Raw genomic sequence first — 23,855 nt, forward strand, 5'->3', positions numbered from 1 at the left:
TTCTGTTCATCTTGCACTCTTTGCCGATGACACCGCCATACTTGCTAAAGCCTGCACAGTTATCGCCGTAAGAAACCAACTCCAAAGCTATCTCATAAAACTGGAAAAATGGCTTACCCTTTGGATGATTAAAATTAACACTGATAAAACTAAGGCAATAATTTTCCGTAAAGGAAACATGAAATACTATCCTCCACCCCCTGAGGTATTTGACGAAGAAATAGACTGGATTAATGAAACCAAATACCTTGGAGTCACCCTTGACCAAAAACTTACCTTCAGAACCCATTTCCGGTCCGTAGTACAAAAATTTAAAATCACCAAAGCTACTATGCGACCTTTTCTTGGTAGAAAAAGCAACTTATCTACTACAAACAAATTAATTCTATATCGCTCCATACTGTGCCCAGCTCTCCTGTATGCAGCACCGATCTGGGGACATGCAGCTAAAACCAATATTAAACATTTAGGAATTCTACAAAATAAAATTCTACAAGAAATTATCAAAGCTCCTTGGTATATTCCCAACATCTGTCTTCACAGAGACTTTCGAATCGAACTTATTCAAGAGTGTATTAAACGATTAGCGGTCAACTTCTTTTATTCAGCACAAACCCACAGTAATAGCCTTATTAGCACTCTCAGACACTCCTCGCGTCCCAGAGAAAAACATTGTTACCCTTGTGACATCCTTCCCACATAAGAATCGAATCACAACCTTAATTGACTCATTCACGCTAAACTGACTCTGCGGTTTTACCATTCGCGGCTACATCTTATAACGACACTGAACTTGACACCCCTCCTTTTTTCGCCGCCGCTAGTGCGGACGTCACTCTCTTTCATCCGCCTCCCACACTCCTTTCACCCTTCTCTTTCTCACCCCACACGATCTTTATCAGAAGCCGAGTAAAAAGATGTTTCTACATCTTGACACTCGAGAATAAAATACAATCTGTGTGTGTCGAAGTTTGATTTTTCTTCCTGCGGGCAGGAAGTCTTAATGAGTGCAAAACAAGACATCTGTCTTATTTGTCTGTCTGTCTGTCGAATAAGTTCTTGTGCTGTGCAGCATTGACAAGATGGACGATTTAGCAATCGAAGTATGCGGTGAAAACGGCGCGTACTACAAGGTACCGAACTTGCTGACATAGTTGTTTAATACTTATACATACGTTTTTTAGTGTTTTTTCAAATATGTTATGTATATCAGCGAGCTTATGTTCTTAGCGAGAAAACTATCCTACTACTATTTAATGTTAAATTATAAAGCAGTTTCGCATGTGCTAAAAATGAAAAATAACACATTAAGAAACTGTTTAAATGTTGCAACAGTAATAGCACTGATGCATTGTCAGGCATAGTTCCGTTGCAAACTGTTCATAATATTAAATAAAAATCTTCGGGATTTTGTGCTTTAATAGCGAAACCGATGCTTTTTTCATGTAATTTCTCCCGAAATGCATGGTGTGTGGTATGGAGTCAGATTTTAAGATTTTTCACCGTAGCAGAAATATTAAATTCTAATTTTCTTTTATCAAATACTAATTTACATTTCTTTTAATATCGTATCTAATTAAGGTAAAAGTGCTTTTATGTATCGTACTTGGATATAACTGCATATTAATATACCGTTTGAACAGTATTGCTGAATTTTTCATGCTAGGTATAATGAATAGACACTGAAAATAATATTTAATCAGTTTTGGGAGTTAAAGAATTAAAATTGCACATAAAATGCTCTAACTGATAATGTTTGGCTTTTGTAGCAAAGAAAATTATAATTGCATTGTATCTATGTTGGCATTTTTTAGTATGCAAAATTTTTATCTGGAAATGCATGTATTGTTGCTTCCTATGTCTGAATAAATTCATGTAACATTTAGTATATATAGTTAAACAGGTAATTGTTTAATATGCCATCTGCAGATTCATTGGATTTTAAATATTTCTTTTTATTCAATGTTCCTTTTTCTTTTTTATGTTTGAGTTCGTAATCTCTAAATTGGAAGTAATATATAAATTTCGCTTCAAACACAAGACAAGCTACAACATTGGATACATTTTTCATTTTGTTAAAGCCTTGTACAGTGTGTGCAGTTGCAGATAGAAGTGAGTAGGATAACAGAATTTTACAATTGGTTTTACAGGTATAGTACTAATTGTGCAGCTCCATCCTAATATTCAGGGAGAATATCCTAAGAAAGGGCAATCCAAAGGTTTCTCACTCTTCTTTCCATCCACACCAGACTCTAGAGAGGGCTTTTGCCTTGCACTATATTTTGAGTGCGCCCATGCTGCAGAGACACTGTATGCTTACACACATTCATGCCTTTTGCAGGATTCAAACTTGGGCCCATGTGTTCATCTGACCGAGTCACTATCAAATATATGCCCGGGCAGCTGCAGAGTGTACACTAAAGAATGATACAGTTTCAAAACTTAATAGGAAATTTGTTTTTCACCTGTACAAGGACATAGCATATACTATTAGAAACAGTAACTCTCCACTTTTGTCATATTTTGATTACAGATTTTAGAGCATATATTCTGGGTCATATGTCTGCACAATATTCAAATTTGTGTCAAAATCGGTGCATTTTGTCCATTGTCATGACCTGTAGTACATGTATTATCCAGTCATAAATCTCGTGAAAGTATGTGATCAGTGGTGGTACATAAATGCAGTTTTTGGCTTTAGTGGTATCTCCCCTTCGATTAGTGACTAATTTTGGCAATGAAACCCCATTTCTGGTTACCGTGATAGTTTTAACTTTGTTTTAGCTTCCTGATTTGTTTTCTTAAGTGAAAATAAATCTATGTGTACATGGGCAAAGGCAGTGCGTAATGTGTAGTTTGTGCAATTCTGTAATTTTTTTAAGTGAAATTAGATCAATGTGCACATGGACACCGAGTTGTGCAATTATTGGACTTATTTTGGCTTTGTGTAGTGGCCATCTTGAAATTGTGGCTTCCTGGTGCTGATCTTGGCATCGAAAAAGAATCACTAAAAAGACAAGGGGAACCCAATTGTAAACTTTTACTCAGTTTTTAACTATCTCTTGAAGAAAGCATTTATTTCATGATCCAGCAAATGGGTGAGCCAAGACTCTAGGTTATCTTTGTTTGTAGTATGTCTGGTCTAATACTATGAAAGAACATTATTGAGAAGTATTAGCTCATTTCTGTGAAAATGTGGGAGGATAAGAGCTCACCAGATTGTAGAAGTTGTAGAATAATTAGTCAAAAGTCGTTAATTCGGACACCCATAATCCAGAATGATCTATAATCCGGACCTCAAAGCTAAAAACTTTCTGTGCATGCGCCGCATCAACACATGCGCATAGGCGTTTACGCGTGCGCATAAGACCTTTTACGACTGCACATATGCGTGTGCACAAGTGCAGAATACGTTTTCGCGTGCGCGTTTTATGTATAACGTCCGGTATAAGCTAAAATTATCTAATTATCTATTTCAGTTAATGTTGATGATTGCGTTGTTCCTTAATCTTTGAATTGGATCCAGATTATTATTTTTTGCAGACTGTAAGAGCAATACTATAAAAGTAAACTTGAACTTTCGATTATGTCAAATAGAATTTCCGATTCTGGAGCTCCTAAAGGATCGTACAAAACGAAAGTATGTTTCGATGTCCATCAAACAAAAAGTGGAATTGTTGCAAAAAATGGATAAAGACATGAAGAAGGTGACAGAGAGGTTAGTGAAAACGAAAAAATTTCGATTGACAAGTTAGTCGGTATTCTCGGCACAGCATTTAACGGGACTTGAACAACGGAACTTTGTAACTGAATGAGAAATTATGTCTGTTTATAGAATTAAAGAGAAAGTATTATCACATAAAACGAAGCAACTTAAACAACTTACATTGAAAGAAATGTTTAATAAAGTAAACAAATAAATATTAAGCTTTTTTTTTTTTTTTTGTAAATTTTGATACCCTTTAGATCATAATTGTTCTTTATTTCATAAATTACGGTTTCATATTTTTAATTTTAGAATTTCTGCATGCCATCTTACCAGATTTAAACTGATGATCTATAATCCGGAAAAATCGATAATCTGGAATCGCCGAAGTCCCGACGAGTCCGGATTAACGACTTTTGATGAAATTCGGGTATATATTTTTTCACTGTGTCCAGAAAAGTGTAATTGAAGAGTTATCAAAATGTAAAGTGTTTCCAGTCACATTGCTTATCAGAATTATCTGGTTGTTCAGAAAGTAATGTCATTTTCTTTTTAACCGCTTGCCTGATTATCCCGAGTTATCCTGGGTTTGTATATATTGCTGTTAATTATTATCCCGAGAAAACTTGGGCAAAGCAGAATTTGTCAGTACGATTTGTTTTATCACGGTTTTACTCGGGCTGGAGGAAATGAAAGGAAATATTCAGCTTTTATTGGCAGTTCGGCAAGTTTTGTTGGTTTTGCGGTTCTTTTGGCGGGACTGGTCACATGTTTTCCCCGTTGTCTTGTATATGTCGGCTTGTGGATTAGTAATTTGTAAAGAATGAAATTTGCATTGAAAAAAGTAAAATAATGCCAATGATGCAAGGTAGCGAAAGCGATGATTTTTCAGATAGCGATTATAACTTCAAGGCATTTTCCAGATGTTATTTCTGATACTGAAAAAAACCCAAATCCAACGAGAGTTTTCTCTGTGCTCCCGTAAAAGAAATTCCAGAGTTGAGCCAGTAATAAAAGAGACCAGATACCAGTGTATAGAATGTCAGGTATCACTCCCTCCCTTGTTTTCCCTTGTTGTGTTCTTCCTTATTTCAAAAACTCTCATACAACGACTAACCGGCTGATCTTTGGAATATGGTAACAGGTAGTTTGGCGACATTTTGGTAAGGCAATAAAGGTTACTAGCTAGGACTTTAACAGTGTTCATGGATAAAGTCAAGAATGTTGCGCAATGCCATTTTTGTGCAATTCTGGGATTTTTTTTAAGTAAAAATAGGTTGACGTGTACATGGATATCGTGTATGTGTAATTCTTAAAAACGCGGCAAGCAGTGGGCGATTCTGCACTTTCTTCCAATTTCGAACCTAATGTTCGTCATGATTAAGCACTTTTGTTTCATAAAAGTTCTAGCATAAGCGTAATTCGGCTAGTAGATTGTTGGAAAAAAATGTCGAGTAAAAAAAAACATGCCTTTACTTCGTGAAAACAAAAAATGGCGTCCCCCCCAAAAAAACTAGCAGGTTTCTGTAGCAGGGTTGGTTGCCAGATTTTCGCCAAAAATCGCCAAGTTACCATAATCCGAAGATCAACCTTAAAACCTCTATATTTTGTTTTGTTTCATTTTCTTGTATTTAATAATAAAATAAAAAAGTTATGATTTTTTGCAATTTTTTTCAAAAAAAATTTTAAGGAAAGCAGTTAATCACCAGACAGATCAGTTGCATTTTTAACAACCAACTTCATTTTAAACTATATTGTCATTATATATTTTTATAGCTGATATTTCAAGGCCCATTTGTAAAAAAAAAATTGTTTGATTCTGTGCCAGTTGTGTTTTTCTTCTCCCTTGCGTGTCCTATCAAATATACAAAATCAGAAGCAGAATTTTTGGCATATTTTGCTTTTGTTATAACCAAAAAGGTAAGAATAATGTTCAAGCAGAACAAAAAAAAAAAAAAAAAAAAAAAAAAAAAAAAAAAAAAGATCAGCTGATAGACCATTACCAAAATTGGTTTGCAAAATTTCATTCTGAAGATTTGAATATTTACCACATCCCAGAAGGCCAGCTGAAGCTGATGAAGACAAAATATAGGTATTGATTGAAGCAAACTGCCAAACAACAACATGAGAAATTGTTTAAAGATTAAATTTATCGAATTCAACCATTTATGGTCATGTGGTTTCATTTCAAAGCTTGATGTATGAATTCCAGATGTTTTTCAAGATTTGCTGTGCTACATTAACGTCTGTGATTTTACTTCTCAAACGTCAAAATAATGAATCATAACACCTGGGATTAGAAATGAATTGTTTACAATAAGACAGTAGAAGTCCAGAAATCCACAAAGCTTGGGAACCAGATGTTGTGCGGATTTCAGAACAGAAAAGACATAATATTCTGACTAAAAGTGCAAAATAAATAAAGCGTATTATAGATACATTTAATTAAATTATTATATATGTTATTACAATAACTTATCATACGCATTAAATTATTATTACATATATAAATTGATTATATTATTCATTGTGTTATATGTATGCAGCATCGAGGTTTGCCGATTTCACCACATGCAGATTTCCGGTTTTGGATTCTGGTGTTAGAATCACTGTTGCTGTAAAATTTCAACAGCTTTTCTTTATTTTTCCGTATATCATACCCAGTTGTGTCGCAATTCCATACGATTCTGTTGTAAACCGAGGAGTAGCACCTGCCTCCATCTCTTGCAGATTTGCACTTTTTGCATTATTGTCAATGCAACGTTTTTCAACGTTGCAATCAGTAAAATCATGAGTGCGTTTCTTATCTGTAATTGTATTAAAAAAGGCTGAAATTAAAAATATTCGGTTAAACTTTGGATTATGGTAACTTGGCGAAAATTTGGCGACCAAACCAGCTACAGCAACCTGCTAGTTTTGTTTTTGACGCCATTTTGTTTTCACGAACTAAAGGCTTTTTTTTTTTACTCAACATTTTTTCCAACAATCTGCTAGTCGAATTACGCTTATACTACAGTCAAAAGTCGTTAATCTGGACTCGTCGGGACTTCGGCAATTCCGGATTATCGATTTTTACAGATTATAGATCATCAGTTTAAATCTGGTGAAATGGCATGCAGAAATTATAAAATTAAAAATATGAAACCATAATTTACAAAATAAAGAACAATTATGATCTAAAGGATATCAAAATTTTAAAAATAAAGTAATGTAAGTTGTTTAAGTTGCTTCGTTTTTTATGTGATAATACATTCTCTTTAATTCCATAAACAGACATAATTTCTTGTTCAGTTACAAAGTTCTGCTGTTCAAGTTGCTGTGTCGAGAATACCAACTAATTTGTCAATCGAAATTTTTTCGTTTTCAGTAACCTCTGTCACTTTCTTTGCTATCAGAAGCGAATTATAATGATGAGGCATTTGATTTAAATCATATCAAAGACGGAGTACATCGAGAGGAAATGCCACATTTAGTAAGCAATTATAAGCCAAATAAAATAAAAACATCTGCCCTTAAGATAAGGATAGTGTTGACAGATCAACTTCCAATTAATTTCAATAACCTCTGTTACTTTCTTTGCTATCGGAAGCGAATTATAATGATGAGGCATTTGATTTAAATCATATCAAAGACGGAGTACATCGAGAGGAAATACCACATTTAGTAAGCAATTATAAGCCAAATAAAATAAAAACATCTGCATTTAAGATAAGGATAGTATTGACAGATCAACTTCCAATTTATTGCACTCCACGGCATTAAAGATAAACAAAGTTTAGATAAACAAACGTTAAAGTTTATATAAAGAAAGGATATGCCTTTATCCATTTTTTGCAGCAATTCCATTTTTTGTTTAATGGACTCCGAAAGATACTTTCGCTTTGTATATCCTTTACATATTAGTAAATATATATCGGAAATTCTATTTGAAGTAATCGAAAGTTCAAGCTTACTTTTATAAAATTGCTCTAACAGTGTGCAAAAAATAATAAGCCGGATCCAATTCGAAGATTAAGGAACAACGCAATCTGCAACATTGACTGAAATAGATAATTAGATAATTTTAGCTTAGCTTATCCCGTCCGTTATACATTAAATGCACATTCGTAAACGTATTTTGCGCACCCGCAAATTCGCAACCGTAAAGGTCTTACGCGCATGCGCAGAAAGTTTGTAGCTTTGAGGTCCGGATTATAGATCATACCGGATTATGGGTGTCCGAATTAACGACTTTTGACTGTAGAACTTTTATGGAACAAAAATGCTTAATCGTGACGAGGATTAGGTGCGAAATTGGGAGAAAGTGCAGAATCGCAAACTGCTTGCCGCGTTTTTAAGAATTGCACATACACTGTGTCATCCATGTACACGTCGACCCATTTTCACTTAAAAAAAATCCCAGAATTGCATAAAAATGGCATTTTGCACACTCTTGACTTTATCCATGTACACTGTTAAAGTCCTAGCTAGTAACCTTTATCGCCTTACCAAAATGTCGCCAAACTACCTGTTACCATATTCCAAAGATTAGCCAAATATTCTTAATTTATCCACAAAATATCCAGATGAAAAAAAAGGCAGCACTAAATAATCTCGTGAAATAAGAAAGCTCAGAAAATACAACAGGAATTGTGAACTTAAGTGAATCGTCTGCTTTTTTACCTCGATGGAGATTAGAGGGTAAGAAACATTTATCATGATGTCAATATTTTGGTATTTCCGTTATGATTCATTATTATTCAGTAATTGCGACGTCATTATTCGGTAAGTATTTTTTCTTCAATATTTCGTACTCAGTGTTGAGGTTTCCAGAATCTATAAACTGAATGTTTATATTTTGAGAGGCAACGTGAATCTCAGGTCTGCGGATTTTCGGTATTTAACTGTATCAAATGTAAGTAATCATGGAGTGAAAGAAATGAGCTGGTTTCAAAACCTATTGCTTATTAAACAATTGATGGTTTCTGTTTGGGGGGATTTTAATGAAATTTTTTTTGTCTTCTTCCAGACGATACCACAAATCATTTGAAAGCATATTGCTACCAGCTGAATAAATTGAGTGATACCAAGAAAAAGAAAATGCCAGAATTGGTGAACAGAAAAGGTTTTCATCATGTTAATGCCAGACATTGTACAAATTTGGTAACTTGTCAGAAGCTTTTACAGCTTGGATATGTTTCCGCATCCATCATATTCGCCAGTTCTGGCACCTTCAGATTTTTACTTATGCCAGTTTTTTAAAATTAAATTGTAAAACATTTACTTCAAAGGAGGATGTCAAAAATCACTTGGGTTAGTTTTTTTTCGACTAAGGTCAGAACTTGTATAAGTGTAGCGTAATGCTACTACCATAAATATAGTAAAAAGCATTGGGCCACAATGGTCAGCTTATAATTTAATATTTGTGTATTATGAGAAAATTATTCTATCCCCTCTCCAATGCAAGAAAAAAAATACTCTCTGAAAAACTCAATAGAAAGGCATTTTCTCTCAAATACTGCTGAGAAGCTAACGGGGTTGCCGCTGATTGGTCGATGACATCAAGATCGGCGGGTTGGCCGAGTATTATATATATGTATGCTGGTATCGTCAAATGTGTATTATGAGTGCTAGTTTTCTTTCCTTCAAATGGTTTTAAATGTAAATGCTACAGTGTTAACTTATTTTAATTTACGGAATAAAGCATGAATTTTATTTAAATTAGTCTTAGCTTTATTTAAGGGAAGCAAAATATGCTTTGCCTTTATTGCCACTGCCAACATTTCAGACATAAATGCTGAAATAAAACATAATATTTAATTACAAAGTTCCATCGATCATGAAAATTAGTGGAAATCTCGCCAAACTTGTGACTGTCATTCCAGCAGACGTTTGAAGGAACCAATAGTTCTTCATTTAGTTTAATCAATATATAGAAGTTGCAGATACAGCACTCTGTTTTTTCACATTGCACAGCCAGTATTTATACAAGTTGCATTTTTCTTGATGCCAAAATCCCCTAATTTTGAAAAAACTATTGCTGTTCTGTTGAAGACAAATCCTAAATTTAAATCATTTTCATAATGTGACTGAAAAAAAGAGAAATCGCAGTTAATTTATATCATTTTTATAAAAATTAAACTGATTTATTGAAAATTAATCCCTTTACTAATCCTGTGTTTTTCAATTTGCATGTAAAAATGATCCCTTTTTTTTAACTGTGTACTTTCAATTAATGCAACAAGACATAAAAGATTCTACAAATACTTTTCCCAAATTTTTGAACAATTTTATGTTGCAAAATAAGTGGGAAATAAATTATGAAATTAATGATGAGTAGAAAGAGGTGTGGCATGAAACTCGCATATTTTCGTAACAAAACATTGTAAAGGTCACTAGCATAGCTGCAAAACATATTGCGAGTTTATTTGGAGTAAATAAGAAAAGTCTGTTAATCACAAGTAAACTCGTGATAAATATTTTCAGAAAATTCTTGATGACCGAGTTAACTCGGAATAATTAGGCAAACGATTAATCAGATCTACATAAATGTAAAGTGTTATGCCACACTTATCCATTATTCTCACTCAATCATACTGTTTGGTGACAGTTTTTGTTTGAATTGACAAAACATTTTCCCTTGCAAAACTGTAAAATATGTAATAATGGAAATGAAAACATGCAGAAATTGTATATTATAGCAAAGTTAATGAAAGTCCATTTGGGGTGGCATTAAAAAATATTTGGGAGTCCCATGTTTTGAAAACAAGTTATTGAAAATTTGAATTTATTGAATGCACACATTGAGTTAAGAGTTAGTTTCAACTTTGTATTTTTGATGTAATCTACCAAATCATAAGACATTGGCAGGAGAATGTTTAGATATAGTTTCAACAGAGGTTATTATAAATGGATCAAGGTACTAGTCAATGGAAGAGAAGTTACCCAGTTTGAAGATGTGTGGAACAGTACATGTAGTGACCCAGTAATTTTAACTTTTACTTAAAGTAGGGGAGAAAGATTATTTTTTTTTAGACTCTGCAGGCATGAAAAATTTCTTTTAAACATGTAACACAAATACAGAGAGATTTATAGTTCATTGAAAAAGTGAAGGTAAAATAGAATTGTGGTGTAAAGGCTGTAGCCTTGGCTACTAATGTTTAAAATTAATTTATGATTAGGAACAGCATGAATTATAAACAAATAGCTAAGTTTATTGCATTTTATTTTCCAGCTATTGAAATGCGAGCTAAGAGCAACGTTTTGAACATAAAAAAAGATGTATGACGCTACGAGCAACGTTTTGAAACCAAAACCCAGCAATCATGAATCAGAACTAGTTGCTATTCAGCATAAAGAAATTTAAATATAAATATGAACTACTTGTTGCCATTCAGCATAAAAGAAATATAAATATGAATATTAACAAAATATTAAAGTTAATTTTATAAAATAATTAAACACATGAACAAATATATGAAATAAAAAATAATTATTTCTCATGCAATAACTAAGCCACTACACTACTCCCCCACCAGTAACTAAGTTACGTTACGAAGATGGAGAAATAAATAGTAACTAGCATTGCATTGTTAAACAATATCAGAAGAATTTAGAGTCAGTTCTGGAATCTAACAGGTAAACGTATAGTTCTGCCTGTACAAGAATGTTTGATTCACATCTGAATTTGAATCCGGTCTCTGCAAGTTACTGTAATCAGGTTGTATCAACTGGGAATTTTCCTCAGCTAAAATATATGCTGGTTTCAAGCGATCCAGGGATACATTTACATGTTTTCCTTTTATGCTAATAGTAAAATATTTGTCCTTGCGATCAATAGCAAGAAATGGAGGTTCCAGAGGTTTTCTTACCCAATCTATTCGCTGAAACACATGCGAACAATTTTTTAAGTCTTTATGTACAAATATCCGTTCAGATGAATTTTTACGAATTATTCTAGGCCTAACTACTTCCATCTGTGTCTGGAGGTTATTAGCAAAAGTCTCTGATGCTGTTTGGATACTTGGTTCGCTGAAAAACTCTCCAGGAAGTCTGAGACTCTGGCCATAAACTACTTGCACAATAGAATGATTTGTATCTTCTTGAATAGCAGTACACAAACCCAAAAGTACTGTTGGTAATGTGTCCGTCCAAGATATGTTGTTGTGGGCTTTCAATGCTGTTTTTAATGTTCGATGAAGGCGCTCAACTTTGCCAATACACGAGGGGTGGTAGGCAGTAGTGTGTTGTAAATTGATGCCACAGATTTGGGACAAAGCTCGTAATGTATCACTTTTAAATTGGGATCCACGATCACTAATGAATTTACTTGGCGTTCCGAACCGCGCAATCCAGTTGCTATAAAAGGCTCTTGCAACGTTCTCAGCGGAAATATTTTCTAAAGGAATTGCTTCCATCCAATTCGAAAATCTATCTATGCAAGTAAGACGATAAATATTCCCTTTAGATGGTGGAAGTGGTCCTATGAGATCGATATGGATGACAGAAAATCTTCCTGGTGGTACTTCAAATTCACCTAATTTTGTTTTGGTATGCCGACTGGTTTTAGCTCTTTGGCAAGGAATGCAGGTTCTTGTCTACAACTGTACATCTTTTTTTATGTTAGGCCAAATGAATTTTGATGTCATTAATTTCATAGTCGATTTTATTCCTGGATGTGATAAACCATGAATTCGCTGAAAGACGTGTTTTCTGAAAGCCTGAGGAATATACGGTCGAATATGTTTAGTTGATGTATCACACCACAAATATTTCCCCGAAGGTAGAGAACATTGCTTTAAATTCGAGGAAGTAGTGGTTTGCGAACTCTTCAGTTCTTCATCTTGAGTTTGTTCATCAGCTATTTTATCATAATCTATCGATGAAGTTTCATTAACTCTAGATAGTGTATCCATCACAATATTATTCTCACCTTTTACATATTTGATATCAGTCGAAAACTGGGAGATGTATTGAAGTTGGCGAGCCTGTCTAGGTGCTGCTTTGTCAAGTTTTTGACGAAAGGCGAATATTAAGGGCTTGTAATCTGTATAAATTGTAAATACTCTTCCTTCTAGATAATGCTTAAAGTGTCTAACTGAAAGATATATGTTTAATAGTTCTTTATCATAGGTGCTATATTTTTGCTAAGTGTCATTTAATTTTTTAGAAAAAAAATGCTGTTGGCTTTTCCACGAGGAGTTTTCGTATTGTTGCAACACTGAGCCAATCGCCGTATCTGAAGCATCTGTAAATAACGCCAGAGGTAGTTCAGAATTGAGAAAAGACAACAGTGCCGTGTTCACCAGGTCATTCTTGCACTTTTCAAATTGCTTTTCAGCTTCTTCAGTCCATTCGATTTTATGTTTGTCCCTCTTTTTAGCTCCCTTAAAATACGCATGCAACAATGCTTGATTCTTCGCTGCATCCTTTATATAACGACGATAAAAGTTAAATATTCCAAGAAAAGTTCTAAGTTCATGAATTGTTTCTGGTCGTTTGTAGTTAGTAATAGCTTGAAATCTTTCTGGCAAAGGACGGGAACCCTTAGGTGTAATTAGGTACTCTAGAAACTCGATTTGTGGAACAGCAAATACAGATTTTGAAACATTAATTCTTAACCCAAATGTATGTAATCTTTCGAAAACTAATTTAAGGTGATTTTCGTGTTCTTCATGGGTACCGGATGCAATGAGTATATCGTCTAAAAAGGGAAAAACAAATTCTAATCCTCTAAAGACTTCGTGAATAAATCTTTGGAACATTGCAGGAGCATTTTTTTAAACCGAAACTCATTACATTAAATTCGTATAAACCAAAAGGAGTGATGATGGCCGTTTTACATTTGTCTTCTTCTGCAATGGGAATTTAAAAATAAGCTTTGAATAAATTAATTTTAGAAAAAATATTTTTACCTCTTAAAATATGATGAAAATCTTCAATGCGAGGAATTGGGTATCGATCAGGTACCGTCTGCGCATTCAATCGTCGGTAGTCTCTGCAAGGACGATATGAACCATCCATTTTCGTAACAAGGTGCAAGGGGCTTGACCACTGGAAGTTTGATGGAAGAATTGTTCCATTGTCAAGCATAAATTTAAATTCCTCTTTAGCTATAGCTAAGCGTTTTGGATCGAGCTGTCGAGCCTTTGAATAAACAGGTTGACCATGAGTCGTAATAAAATGTGTAACACCATGTTTAATTTGTGTAGGAAAAAGGTTAGGTTTAGAAATTTCGGGATATTTTGACAGTAAATTGAAAATTTTTATGGATTTATTTAATGTGGTTACTGCGTAATCACGCAATCAGTTAATTTTTTCTTATTTACATCGATAAGCAAATTATATTTGTGAAGAAAGTTAGCTCCTAAAATACCTTTTGTAACATCAGCAATTATGAATGGAAACTGAAAATCACGACGTAATCCCAAATCAAGAGTTAGCATTTTTATTCCATAAGTGGAAATATCTGGGCCATTAGCTGCATATAGTTTGTATTCAGTTTTACATTTATTCTGTGAAGTAGCAGGAATTATGCTTACGTCAGCTCCGCTATCAATAAGAAAGTGCAAATTTGATCTTCGGTCACGAACGAATAAACGAAATTTGCGACAATCCTTCATATTTTCTGCGCTGAACCTTCTGCAGATTCGAGTTTTCCTGGTTTTTTGGAATCGTTGTTTACCCAAGCACACGGAGGCCGGCATTTTTCTGGAATACATTTTGCTCCAAATCGAAAATGATAATAAGGCTTAATAATAATTACTTACTGAAACAATCTTTGCATCATAAAGCCAAGGAGCAGTTTGTAGAGTTAAGAAGAAAGCAAAGGAACTGCTGTGTAACTGTAGTAGTTTGATGGTATATGGTTACAATACCTATTATTTAAATCTATTTGGGCAGGGTATTTCATCGGTTTCAGTGTTGAACATCACGAGTTTTGAAGTTTTTCCAAACCCAATATTTACATAAATATGTATTGCCTAAACAAATCTGTTGAATGAAGTCTAATTTTCTAGGAGATACTAGATGGAAGCATGGACAAAGTACTATTTAAGTGTATGTGCATATGTAAATGTGCGAGGTTTTTTTTTTTTTTTTTCAACTTCAAATGGCACAGTATGATAGCCAGGCATGCAGCAGGTGGTTGGTGTGCATCATAGGTGACTGTGCATCTTCCCCTCCACATGCTTTGTCACTGGCGAGTTCAACACACCATTTCCTGTTGAGTTGCAGTCATGTAAACATGGCTGTCGCTATTGATTCTCCTGTCAAGTGTGAATTGCAAGTTGTTATTCGTTTCTTGCAGGCAAAAGGGAAGAGTGTAGCAGAAATTCATCGAAGAATGAGTTGATTGTATGGAGATAGCTTTATGAGTGATGGCATTGTTTCTGAATGGTGTCGAAAGTTTAAAGATGGCCGAACAGATGGTGCATGATGAAAGGGTTAAGGGCGCAAGTCTGTCGCTACAAACAATATTGTTCAATGAGTTGACTAAGCAGTTAAAGAAAATTGAAGGTTCACTATAAGTGAATTATCGATTAAATTTCCGGAAGTTTCAAGATCTTCCCTGTACTCTATCGTTACTGAACAGTTGTGCTAGAGAAAAGTTTGTGCTCGCTGTGTCCCAAGGATGTTGACTGACAACCTCAAAACTCGCCAAAGAACTGCTGCATTGGTGGAGAAGATTTTTTAAAATCCATTGTGACAGGTGATAAGACATGGGTTCAATATGACATGCCCGAAATGAAACGACAATCGCAACAATAGATACACACAAGTTCTCAAAGAGACTCGCAAAATTCAAATGAACCTTCAACAGCTGTAAGGTTATAGCAACTGTTTTTTGGGACCAATAAGGTGTGTTGCTTGTGGACTTTGTGCAGCTTGGAACAACAATTAATGCAGATTCATGTTGTGAAACTTTGCGATGCTTACGGAGAGCTATTCAGAACAACAAAGAAAGAGGCATGCTGACTTCTGGAATTGTTCTGATCCACAACAGTGCCCTTCCTCACAGTGCTCGTGTAAACGAATGACTCCTTCAGCAATTTCGTTAGGACATTTTCAAACACTCACCATATACTACCAACCTAGCGCCGAGTCACTTTTGTCTTTCACCTAAACTGAAGCAGTGGTTTGGGAGGCAGCAATTCCAAAATGACGTGGAGCTCAAAGAAACCGTCACAACTCACTTCCAATCAGTGGCGGGAACATTTTATGAAGAGGGTATTACACAGCTTGTTCACAGATACGGCAAATGCTTCAATCATCAGGGTGATTATCTAGAGAAATAACATGTATTGTACATTACTTTTGGTAACAAAATCTTTTTTGTTTATTCACCCGTCTTTTCCTTATAGCCTATCGAAGGTTGGAAAATTATATAGTGATGTGTGTAAAACTGGCAGCTACATTGCAGTGGAGAGGGAGACATTAAAGGGAAAAACCAGTAATTTCATTTGTTAATAAATTATTCATGTACCACTAGTCTTTACTGAATAATTCAATTCATAAAATAATGATAGTGACAATTTGAGATTTTGGATTCAGTAGTAGAATTCATGAAATGTTTATGTTGAAGGTGATGTAAGATTTGTGAATGAATGAAGCTATTATACTTTTTACTATTTTTTATTTCTAGAATTCACATTATAAATGTGAAGGATTTACTTGTTTAAAATGATCTGAATATCACTATATAAAATACAGTGTTGTATGAAATTGTTTGTGTAGCTGAATGTGTGAATTATTTTTACATATTATCTTTCAATCCTGCATGAACAAATGTTTGATATGTGCATTCATTCAGTATGTAAAGTAAGTTTTAATTTGCATTAAAGTTTAGTATTTGTTGTCAGATCATTAAATAATATTTTTTATCCTAGGCTTTTATGGTTGATTTTCATGAAGATGGAGTGTCAGTAGCATTTGAAAATGAGTAAGTTACTAATATAATATATGTAAAGAAAATTATGTACCATGTGCATAGTAGTTCTGATGCTAGAAAATGTTTGGTTTAAACTGAAATTAATGCTCCAGTTTGCAGGCATGAATACTGGTTGGCACAGAATAAAATCTGAATGATGATGGTCCAAATTCACCAAGTAATTTTTCTAAGCATACTTTCAGCTCTTTATGCTACTGTATGGACTGTGTAAAATGGAGGATGTAGTAGTTTATTCACCTTAATCTTCAAGGTCACCTAAAAATGTTTTGCAAACGATAACTTATGAAAGAACATCTCCCTTCATAGATTTGTCAGCATGGCCACATTCCTATTGTTGAATTCACTTCGAAGGGTTTACTGATGAAAATATTAGAATTTGAAATAATGGTTTATTATTTTTATCACTGTACTAATAATGATATTTGAAATAATTTTTATTCTTTGGTTAGTATTGAAAATAAGGAAGAAATTCTGAGTGACATTAAAGATGAAAACTTGTGGAATGTAAATTAGTTGTGAAAAAGACAGGTAAATAGAAGTGAACCTTTTACACTCATTGCCAGAAAACATTTTAAGAAATACTGTCAGATTGTAATGAAACTTGCCGTGAAAGTGCATGCCAGGCTGAAATGCAAATAATTAGAAATACAGCATGGTTACATAAGCCTCCTAATAATGTTGAACTTCATTTTCTGTGACACATAAAAGTGTACACACAGAAATTATGCTGTGCTTATCTGTTGCAGAGGGATGCTATTACACTGTTTATTAGTGAATATTTACTGTCTTAAGAAATGTGTTATCTCTCTCTTTTTAGAAGTGTAATTGCCCTTCGAAAAGTATTAGAACTAAGAAGTCATTTCGGTTTGTGATTGTATTGTATAATGAAGAATTATAAGAAACACGTTTTGAATGATATGTCATTCTGAGCTATTTTCTTTTATTTTGAAACTCTAAAGGAATGATATTTGTTATGAATGAGGTGCTGTTATAGATTTTGTAGAATGAAAAGTTTTCCTGCCCCTGAGTTTCATATTTCATTTTAGAAATATTTTCCTACTTTTGAATGACTTTTATGCACACTTCCCATGTATACATCAAAACCACCTGTGCATTACACAGATGAAGTTGTTTGCATGGCCAGTCAAATGGAAAGGGAGAGTTTTGAGGTTGATGTATAAATGCTTGTCTCTATGCTGTCTGAAGCAGTAGGTTCATATTGCTGCAGTATGGGGAAAGGTTAGGATTTATCTGACTTCGACAAAGGGCATATAAAGAGAAAAATATTGGAGCACTTAATTGCACTACTTCTCTGCATAAACGTCAGTGTATTATTAGAATAAAGGAACAGCTGGGGGGGGGAAAAACACCCCTTATGCAGAAAACAATGTTGGAGAAAACAGTGCTGATGTCTAAAAATTGCTTTTTTCAAAATCTTTCGTAACCGATAATAGTGACTATCACATGAAATTTTGTTGATGGGTATCTCGGATTTCTATTCTATTCATTAATTTCATATTCATTCAAAAAGGTGAAATTGACTTTTTTTAAAGAAGGCTAAAATTTTTGTTTAAACATGTATGTATGTATGAGCAAATTATTTTGCACAAATTTTGAATTGAAAGAAATTTTATGAAATTGCAATTATTTATTCACTCCAATAATGTCCTTTTCTTCCTTATAAGGCCCCCCCACCCAGTAATGAAAAGTACTTAAAATAGGATAACCTTTATTTTTAACCGGCTAGTACAGTACAAAGTGTTTAATCCGGACTCGTCGGGTCTTCGGCGATTCCGGATTAGGGGTTTTTCCGGATTATAGATCATCAATTTAAATCTGGTAAGATGGCATGCAGAAATTATAAAATGAAAAATAGGAAACTGTAATTTATGAAATAAAGAGCAATTATGATCTAAAGGGTATCAAAATTTACAAAAAAAAAAACTTAATATATATTTGTTTACTTTTTATAAAAAAGCTTAATATATATTTGTTTACTTGTTAATTTTGCAGTTTACAATTAGAAAACTTGATGAAGTTATAAAGATCAACTAGGATTGACACCCAGTGGAGTTTAATTGTAAAACTGAAAGGTGCTGATGGAATTTTAAAATATAGTGAACTGTCTAGAATTATGTTGGCCACCTTGACAGTTCCTCATAATAATGCGGAGTGTGAGAGGATTTTCAGTGTTGCGAAAACGAGGACTAAATTTAGATCTAATATTAGCGATGACACATTATAAAAACTTTTATTAGTGAAAGCCGACCTACGTGACAATTGCTTAGAACAAAATTATGAAGTTTCTTTCTTAACGAAAGCAAAATTTGCCACTGTTCCATAACATTTGTACGAAAACTGATTAAAGAATCTTTTTTTTTTCCCCCTATGCAAGTAATAAAAATATTTTTTATGTGTAAGGTATTTTTTTGTTGCTTGCATTTAAGGCTTAGTAACTATATAAAGTTAATTCATTATTAAAACTATATTTTTATCATTTAAAAAGTCTTTTTAAGATTGTGAAAAATCTCCTTATTTTTGAGTGTCATAGGTTGGCAAGTATGCATTAAACTATAGCAGTGGAAAACAGCTTCTTTGGACATTTTGAAAGGGGAGTAAATAGCAAGGAACATATACACCAAGGAGCCATTACATTATGACCATCCTCCATCTATAACAATGGATTCATCCAGAAACAAAACCACTGCGCGTGTGCGGCTGATGTTGGAGTACATGAAGTGGCTATGCATTGTCTTTCCAAACATAACTTGATTAGTGACATAATGGGAAAAGCAGATCATTATGCCTCGGCAACTAGGAACATCAATATCAGAAATGGCGCTTCTATTGGGCTGTTCACATGCAGCTGTTGTGAGCACACATCGAAAGTGCTATATGGATGGGGAAATGACAAGTCGCCAGTCAGCAGTGTGTCATCGATGGCACATTGATTCCAGAATACAGCAGAGGTTGCTACTCATTGTTGACTGAAGAGCCTCAGCAGACGAAATCACCAGGAGCTACAAGTGGCAACCCAGACAGTGTTTTTCAACACTTTGTGCAGCCTACATTGCTGTCTGTGTATGGGCCTACGCAGCAGAGGTTGATGCATGTCCCTGCACTGATGGCATGTTATCGCCATCTGCTTCTGCAATTGGCCAAGAAACATTGGAATTGTACATAGAAGAATGGAAGAAAGTTGCATAGTTCGACAGATCACATTTCTGATCCATCACATCGATGGGCGTGGGCTAGTATGCTGATTTTCAAAAGAAACCCTGGCACCCGGATGCACAGTTGGACGCACACAAGCCACTGGCGGAGGTATTATGGTGTGCACAATGGTTTCATGGAGCACATTGGTTATTGGGACCCATAATTCCCATAGAACGGTCCCTGACATCTGTGTGCTACGTGAACATCGTTACAAACCAGGTTTACCCACTTATGACAATAATATTTCTGCCGGAGGATGGTGTTTACCAACAGAATAATACACCATGTCATAAGGGTTGAATCGTTAGGGAGTGGTTCGAAGAACATTCTAATGACCTTTTCAAATTATGTCTTGGCCTTCAAATTCACCCGACATTATCCAATAGAGCATTTGTGGTCTCACCTGGAAAACCAAATTCATGCTGCCATGCCCCCCTGCTCGCAATGTGGGGGAATTCTAGGACCAGTTGGTGAGTACTTTGTACCATATAGCCCCTTGTGGAGTCAATGCCACACTGGGTGCTGGTAGTTTTGAGGGCTAGAGGTAGTCCTACATGTTATTAACAGAGGGGGGATAATGTAATGGCACTTTGGTGTATATATAAAGGATTGTAGATTTATGTTAATGACAGTGTTGTGTTAATGTTAATTATAGAATTATATATTTTTTATAGTTATGTGTTATTTCAGCTGGCAGCCACAAACAAAGTTTCCCTTTCGCCGAGTTCGATTACCTCCTTCACAAAAAGAGGATGAGAAAAAAGACTTTGCAGAAAGACAGGAAGTTGAGGTATTGCATGCATCTGTTTGCTTAATTTGTAGTTTGTGTAATGTAACCATGAGACACTTAAATGATTCTTTTAATGCTATTGTTATGAATATCTGTAAATATTTGAATGCATTTTTGCTTTTGTGTATTATATTGTATTATTTTTATTTATTTATTGCATTCTAGGTAATCATTTTAGGGTGTACTTTTGTGTAATTAAATTAGCCTACATGAATCTTGTATATAATTGCTCACGCTTTGTACAAAATACATCTTTCAATTATGAATTCAATGATATATAAATTCTGGAAATAGCTCGATTAGCATGCAAGATACAGGCAAGAACTCTCCTGATGAGATTTAGTGGCAAATTTTATCACCAGTTTGGAGACTTTTGATGATTTCTTCCTAGTTTGGCAATTTTCTGGGCGTTTTGGAAAAACACCTTTTTGTAGTGTTTAGTAGTTTTTGTAGTAGTTTAGCTGTTCTTCCCTAAACTTTCTAAAGATCGGATATTGCCATGTAAATATGGCTGTGGCAGCCAGTAGTCGGTTTCAATGTTGAATGCTTCAAAGTACAGTTCAGAGTTAATCACGTGAATTACATTTAAAATTTTTCTGTAAGTAATATTAATAATCTGTGATATTTCTCATGTTTTAAGAAAGATTTTCTTTAATTTGCCTTCTTGAGTTATTAACAGCTACTATTTTTATTGTGTACTCTTTTTAATTGCAATAAATTATGGATTTCATTCTGCTAATTTGGAATGATTATTTAAAGATGGGTCACCATGCTTATAGTTTGCAGCATAGTTAGGACATAATTGCAAGTTTTTTTAGTAGTACTTCACATTTATTTGGAAAATTTTAAAAGTTCTATTACTACTTAATCTAAATATTGTTAAGGATTTTACTCTTAGATGTTTATTATTTTTTTAAAATTTGTATGTTTCTGATAAATATATATATTTTTTGGGAGTAGGAATTCAATTGAATCTGAGCTACCCCCTCTTGATAATGGTGAATCAGATTTTAATTGTATTTCTCATCCTAATTGATGTATTTTATATATTTCTGCTTGTTTGGGGAATTCTAGTTTGAAAACACTTAGTTGATATTTTTTTTTGTTTTTTGAGAAATTTTGGGATTTTACTGGTTTTGAATTTCATTTCTTTCGTGTCTTTGTGAATTAGGTTCTAAATTTGTTACTATTTTGTTTATAATATATATATAAATACAAAACAATTCTTTTGAAAACAAAATTTAAACATGCCTAGTATTTTCGCACATTAAGCTGCAGAAAAATTATCAGGCATATAAAGTAAGAAATTTAGAACTGATTTTTCACAAAGACTAGAAAGTGAAATTCATAATTAATAAATTTCATATATCTTATAAATGCAACAAAGAATTTAAAAAAGTTAAAATCAAAACTTTTCAAACAAGCAAAATCCCATTTCAAAAAATCAATAAAATTTAAAGAAAAATGAACAAAAACAGAACAGGAATTCAATCAACTTCAGTGCTACTTCTTCAGGGAGGAGGAACATTGAAATCAATTGAAATCTCTCTTCTACAAAAATCCTTGCTTTTCTGTATCCAGAATCAGCCAACCCGAAAATTCAAGCAAGGAAAAAATAAATTCTTATTAGAGTATTTTTAAATAAAGAGAATTCTATTTTATTAAAAGAATTGAAAATGAAAGTGAAAAAACAAAATACTTCAGTGAAAAATTTAAATCCAAATTTTTACCTTTCAGCAGGTAATCCAAAGACTAAAATGTGAGTGAAATTAAGAAACGTAGTTAAAAAAAACTTAAACACTGTACAATGCACAAGAATTAATTAAGAACTTTAAGCACTATCATTAGACACCAATCTACACTATGAGATGCATAACTGAAGGTACGTATCCATTTTGGCTTCACTGGCAAAACTAAAAAAACCTTGTCAAGAAGGTAATCGTTCAAAAGCCTAAAATCTGGTACGAAAGATGCAAGTTTGAAACAAAAAGAAAAACTTTTAATTATTTCAATGAAAATTTATTTTTAATTTTAGTTAAAGAAAAAGATTGCATATTAATTTAAAGAAATTAAAGTAAAATCAGATTGTTAAAACTAAAATGTGAATAAAGAATATCATTTAGTGAAAAACTTAAATTATATTTTAAAACTAATTAATCCTTAAAAATAGACACTCAAAAATTTGCACAAAAAGTGATAAAAAAGTTTTGATAATTGTTTGTAGATATGAGTAAAAAAAATCTGTGAAGTTGAATTTTTGTTTTTTAATTTTGCAATTTAAAATTACAAAACAAGTTGAAAAAGGAAGTGAAGGAACTATTAGAAAAGTAAAAAGTCTTCACGTCATAGGCTTATCATGACGACTTCGAATATATACAAGGCAATGGTTAGTAACAGAATAGTGATTAAAATAAAAAATGATAAAAAATAAAAATCCTATATACTCTTTAAAACATCCTTTGTTATCCTTCTTTTGGAGCTTTCAGATAAAAAAATTCATACTTTTAAAAATATTATAGGGTCTAGACTACTCCAGATTTCTTTAATATACTATTAATGAATTTTAAAGATATTTCATTTTCTTTTAAAATTTTGGTGATAATTAGAATTTCTCTTTTTGTGTGTTTCTGTTTTAGTGTAAACGTTTTTAATTCTACTAATTTGGTTAAAAATAGTATTTGCTGTAACTTTTTTTTAGATATGTTAGAATTCCAATTTATAAGCTTATTAGTAGAAAACTAAAAATCTTTTCTTTTATCAAGAAGTTTAATTTTCTTTAGTTTATGAATACTTAGATCAAGATAAACTATTTCTGTTTGGTTTTTATTGGTTTTAAGTTTTAGACAATTTGGTTAGATGTTGCTGTTTTCGATGAGATTAAATTGTTGAAAGTAGTAATGTCATCAATATATTAGTATGTTTAAATGGACTGAAATCATTATCAGAAAGGCTCTTTCTGATTTAAATTCTTTAGGAAATAGAAATAGGTTACTAATATGAAAATATTAGTAATGGAATATGAACTTCCCATTGGAATTCCCTATTTTTGCAAGTAAAGAAAGTTTGAATGTTTAATATAGTTATTGTATAGCGAAAAATTTAGAAATTCTCTCCATTTTTGTAAATTCAGAATATTAAGTATTTCAGGAAAAAATTCTGTCGTATCTGAAAGACTTTCATGGATTTTTTTGGAGTGGCAGGGTAGTGTAGAGGTT

General features: G+C 33.3%; 1 protein-coding gene across 3 annotated transcripts in view; it reads left to right on the forward strand.

Annotated features, from left to right (window-relative positions):
* The first annotated feature begins 1,028 nt into the window (after positions 1-1,028).
* The window catches only part of LOC118195445 (RNA-binding protein FXR1-like), a 109,719-nt gene continuing 86,892 nt past the window's right edge, over positions 1,029-23,855 (forward strand). The window contains exons 1-3 of one of the 3 annotated variants that reach the window (XM_035366764.2): positions 1,029-1,133; positions 16,573-16,625; positions 20,541-20,640. In XM_035366764.2, coding sequence (XP_035222655.2) covers positions 1,083-1,133; positions 16,573-16,625; positions 20,541-20,640 — 204 coding nt within the window. In that variant the 5' untranslated portion in view covers positions 1,029-1,082. Of the gene's footprint in view, positions 1,134-12,854; positions 12,994-16,572; positions 16,626-20,540; positions 20,641-23,855 lie in introns of those variants that run through there. The other 2 variants (XM_035366767.2, XM_085809806.1) reach the window with 2 other exon arrangements.

The sequence above is a fragment of the Stegodyphus dumicola genome, chromosome X2, assembly GCF_044657685.1.
Source record: "Stegodyphus dumicola isolate Sdum_Otavi_A_Nest chromosome X2, ASM4465768v1".
In the NCBI taxonomy this organism is placed as follows: domain Eukaryota; kingdom Metazoa; phylum Arthropoda; class Arachnida; order Araneae; family Eresidae; genus Stegodyphus; species Stegodyphus dumicola.